Source organism: Buceros rhinoceros, unplaced genomic scaffold (genome assembly GCF_000710305.1).
Source record: "Buceros rhinoceros silvestris isolate BGI_N320 unplaced genomic scaffold, ASM71030v1 scaffold4744, whole genome shotgun sequence".
Lineage (NCBI taxonomy): Eukaryota > Metazoa > Chordata > Aves > Bucerotiformes > Bucerotidae > Buceros > Buceros rhinoceros.
The window spans coordinates 15746-20261 of record NW_010409926.1 but is presented as its reverse complement, the minus strand read 5'-3'; the positions used below and the strand labels follow the sequence as shown (position 1 = coordinate 20261).

The window sequence follows — 4516 nt, the reverse complement described above, 5'->3', positions numbered from 1 at the left end:
CCTGCTGTATGAGTTAATATTAAAATATCCTACCAAGCCCACATGCAATAATGCTTACTAAAGTAGCAATTACTCAAAATTAAACTGTTAGTAACTATAATGTTTAAAAAACCAGGTATTGCAAGAGGTATAATGCAAAAGATATGTAAGCCATTTAAAATGTAAGACAGAGCAGGTGGGGTTTTGGTTTTGTTTTGTTTTGTTTTTTAATTACTAAACTTCTTAGATCTCAATAGTTTTAACTTTTTTATTATCTACAGAGTTTTAAATTAATTTTAAATGCGGAGTGCATATACTAATAACTATATTTTCAAATATTACGCACATTAGTGTGTTCATCACAGGTTTGGTTAGGCTGACAAAAAAGCTGTGCAAGAGTGACACTATCAGGAGGTGATGTCCTAAGCCTGTAGCAAGTGCGCTGTGAATGGATTTTATTTGTTTAGAAGGGTACTAAGTCAGGGGTGCGTTGCATTCTTTGCGCTCTGAAAGAGCAACAGATTTGACCTTGAGGTCAGCTAGAAGTGAATGCTCAAAAGACAGCACAGGCAAGTACGTCCATGAGGTCTTTCTTCATTGTTTAAGACAGTGCCCACACACCTGCTCATTCTTTGGACTAGGATTTTTTACAGGTGTTAGTCATTCATCTTTCAAATTAGTCACAGCTTCTGCAACTATAGTCTTGCTGAGAGGTATTGAAGTCAGGCTGTGACCACTGGGACCTTTTGAAAGGGTCAAATAATAGTCGTGGCTTACAAGATGACACAGGGTTGTCACTGCCTCACTATGATCTGAATTTTTACACTGTGATGATAGATGCTGAAGAAACTGCATCCCATAATTCAGGGAAGTCTTGTTACAGGCACTGCTAGGCTCTACAAATAGTGGGCCATCTCTTTCACACTGAGGAAACCAGTTTAGCTGATCAGTGTATCCCAGGCTTTGAGCACTCTTGCAAATTTTGATCTAGTGCTGCTCAGTAGAATATCATCTGCACCTATCATTATCTACAAGGCAGAAAGCAAGACATGTAGGTGACAACAGGCAGATAACATTTGCAATTGCGAAAGTTTCCCTCCTTGTCTTGAAGAACTGGAGGCAGAATCAGCAGTTGTGGATGAGAGTGCTGGGTATTTCACAGCCTGTGAAACACTGGCTATGAGCCTGTGAGGCCAGTAAGACAGTTGGAAAAGAGCCCAAGAAAACAGGAGAGGGCCAATATGCAGAGTGATGTATGGAGCACCTGATCCTTTCCAAATCCAAGCTGAGAACAGTGTCCAGAACCATAGAAAAATGCCCGGAATAAGCAATTGCATGTATAGAGCCACCTTGACTTGCTGAGAGGTGCCACTTAACATTTCATACAAATTCCCCATGTTTGCCGGATGCTCTTTAAAGTTCAAATACAAATATGCATCTTACTTGTCTACTTTCATAGGATCATGATCTTTCATCCAGTCAGCAAAGTCAGCCCAGTGATCAGTAGTTTTCCAGGGGTCTGTCCCTTTGAAGAAGTCTGGGCAGATGGTTCTGTATGAGAGATGGAATCAAATCAACTTTTACATCCAGGTGGGGAGAATCTGTGGATGTCTAAATCTCCTAATGTCTTTTCTATACCAAAGTAGACATTTACCTAGTTACTATCTGAATCCTATTCTGCTCATCCCAATCAGGCCATCAGGAGAGCCTAAACTCTATGTTTTTCTATGAAAAAAACCTCAAACAACTCCACAAGTAAATTATTATTGCCTTAGATGTACTTAATATAAAAGTAAAGAGATTAAGCTACGCTCCTGATTCTATAGATCTCCTTGCTAGTAAAATCTAAAGCTACTGTTCAAAAACTTTGGTTCTGAAAAGCTTATACAACTTAAAGTTAGATATCAACATTTATCTTTTAATCACCAATGCTGCCACAGAAGCGCAAACACTGGCACTTCATGGCTCTCCTTGTGGCTTTGTGCTCAGGTAGCCATTTTTGATGGGTCAGTTTTAGCAGCTTTGGTGGCCTCATGGGAACATTTTGTCCCTTTGCATTTTTATTCGCTCAGACTGAAATGGTACGGTTGCCCTATGTGTATAGGAAACATCACATGCCATGCTTAGCTTTGGGCCTGGTGCTCTATCAGTGCATTTAAGAGGAAGATAGAAAAGACAGTTCCTTACATGTATCCATGACCTGCAATCAGATCAACTATGTATCTAATGTCTGGGAACTGCCATCCGAATATATCATGAATCACAATCACAGCTTTGTCTGTGAAAAAAGATGGTCTACAAACATATGCCTTGATGTGCTCTATTTGTACTTCATGTCCAAGGCACCCATACTGAGATCTTTCTCCAGTATTATATAGAAAGGGATCAGCCATTTGGAAACCTAAAAAAAAAGAAACAAACAAACAAAAAAAACCAAACAGAGATCAAAGCCAACATAATTTGTTAACACAAATTATTAAGGGCAAATAAGGACAAATACAATCTGCAGAAAGTAGTTCGCTAGCTTTTGTAAATAACATTAACATCCTTGTCTGAAAGGAAAAAGTAGGAAAAAGCAAAAGCAATGTTCCAGTGCAGAGTGTATCTTAGTCCATTATGTGATATTAAGCTGAGAATGAAGAGAAATACCAAACCAAAGTTATAAAATCACAAATAACCTGCACATGTAGATCCTGACTGTTATGTTACATTTGTTTTGCTCCCATGCCACTCTGTCAGCACTGGTGTGAAGCAGTACAGCTTCTTTCACTCTCTCCCCAGGCATGGGGCTGTGTCTTTGTGGGGTATCTCATGCTGGTTTCCCTGAATTATGTGATGGGTAAGGACCACAGCACTCAACTGCTACCGAAGAGCACAGCGTTCAGTGCTTCTCTCAGCGCTGGCATCTGCTAGCTAATTTGCACTTTTGGTAGCAGCGTTACAGCTGTTCTGGGAGATGATGTAGCTCATGAAGAACTGCATTATGGATTTGTAAATCAGATTCCAATGCCTTGGGCCCACATGCCCTTGAAAGGGATCGCAAGAAAACAAGTAGATATGCAAATCTCATTCAAAATAGGTGACAGCATTTGGTTTTGCCCCTTTTCCAAAACCAGCAATTACAGACAATGAGCCAGCAACTGTGCTGGAGAGATTGAAGACAAAAGTTGTTATGACTCTCTGTGTCAGGAGCTTGGAATGGACTCTGTGCAAAAAGAGGCATATGATCCTGTAATTAAAAGTAGTGTTATAATGCATCCTCATAAGGAATCCAATTAAGTCTGCAGGGGCAGTGTTAATAGTATTTCCTGGACTGACCTCGTCTACTGCCATTGACACTGTCCTTGGGGATACAGTACACACACACATACCCATTATGACTGTCTCCGCTTCATCATTTCTACATCAGCTTAATATTTCTGTTTTTATTGTAACTCATGCTTCGGAAAACTATCCAGTTTTCATGGAAGTCAAGCAAATTCTGATAAAAATGTGTGCCTTCCTCCTCTCTCCACTAACCATGGCAGCAGAGAGCTAGGCTTCACTGAGTAATAGAAAAGTTTGCCTAAGTGATACAGACATAATTGGAACCATGGTGCAGACAGGCTGAAGAATAGAGTGGATGCCTCAAAGACTCATCGCTTCCTTACACCTTGCACACTTCCCAGTTTACATGATTAACACAGGCTCAATTACAGCACCCAAGTTGTATTTGCATTTAGACTGCCTTATACTCAAGATAATCAGCCTTCCCAATGTGTAGTATAGAGATACTGTTCTTCCTCATCCTATCCCAACCCTGTCTCCAGATCTGGCAGGGCCAGCACTGAGTTTGAGCAAGTATGTTTGATTGCAACTGCAACCCCTGGCTGACAGAGTGTGGTGTGGAGATACAGGAACTAGAATCAAGCTTCCTCAGAAGTATCCATGAGGTGGATGATCTCACGTTGTCAGTAATTCCTTGTACTGATAACTGAAAGCTGATTACATTTGTTAATTGTTCTCCCATCTTTCTTAACATCCGAACATCAGGGCTGGTGCTAGGAAGCATAAAGTAGCCTGATCTTCAGGACTAAAACCTCCATTGTTTTGGCATTATATGAAAGTGGGAACTGTAACATGCAAGGGAGAGCTTCCCATAATAGGCCTGAAAATGCTTGAGTGATGTCTGTTCATCCAAAAGTGCTTCCTACCTCTTTTTTTTTAAATGTAAGATGCATGACCTTGTTGAAGTGCAAGAGACTGCCTGGAAAATTCATAGGCACTCCCAAGACAGCTTCTGAGATGGCAGACATAATCTTATTCCATTAAGGTCTTCTGTTCAGAAGGGCACAATCTACGGTGTCCCTTTCAAGGAAGTAATGTTCAAGAGGCATTAAGCTTTGCAACAATTGTGAAACAGCCTATCCATTGGTTGCTTCCCAGAAACCATTTCTTCTGCCTGTCTTGATTGATACCTAGCCATCTGGCTCTCCTCCAGGCACCAGGCTATGGAGAATGGAGGATGTTAGTAAACAGTCAGCCACACCTGAACCGC

At 40.8% G+C, this 4516-nt stretch overlaps 1 protein-coding gene across 1 annotated transcript in view; it reads right to left on the bottom strand.

Annotated features, from left to right (window-relative positions):
• LOC104492796 (carboxymethylenebutenolidase homolog) overlaps positions 1 to 2372 on the bottom strand; it is a 5443-nt gene extending 3071 nt beyond the window's left edge. Inside the window, exons 1-2 of the mRNA XM_010135396.1 lie at positions 2167 to 2372; positions 1423 to 1530 (exon numbers count right to left, since the gene is read on the bottom strand). Of these exons, the coding sequence (XP_010133698.1) occupies positions 1423 to 1530; positions 2167 to 2372 (314 nt within the window). The remainder of the gene's footprint in view (positions 1 to 1422; positions 1531 to 2166) is intronic.
• Between the last annotated feature and the right edge of the window lie 2144 nt (positions 2373 to 4516).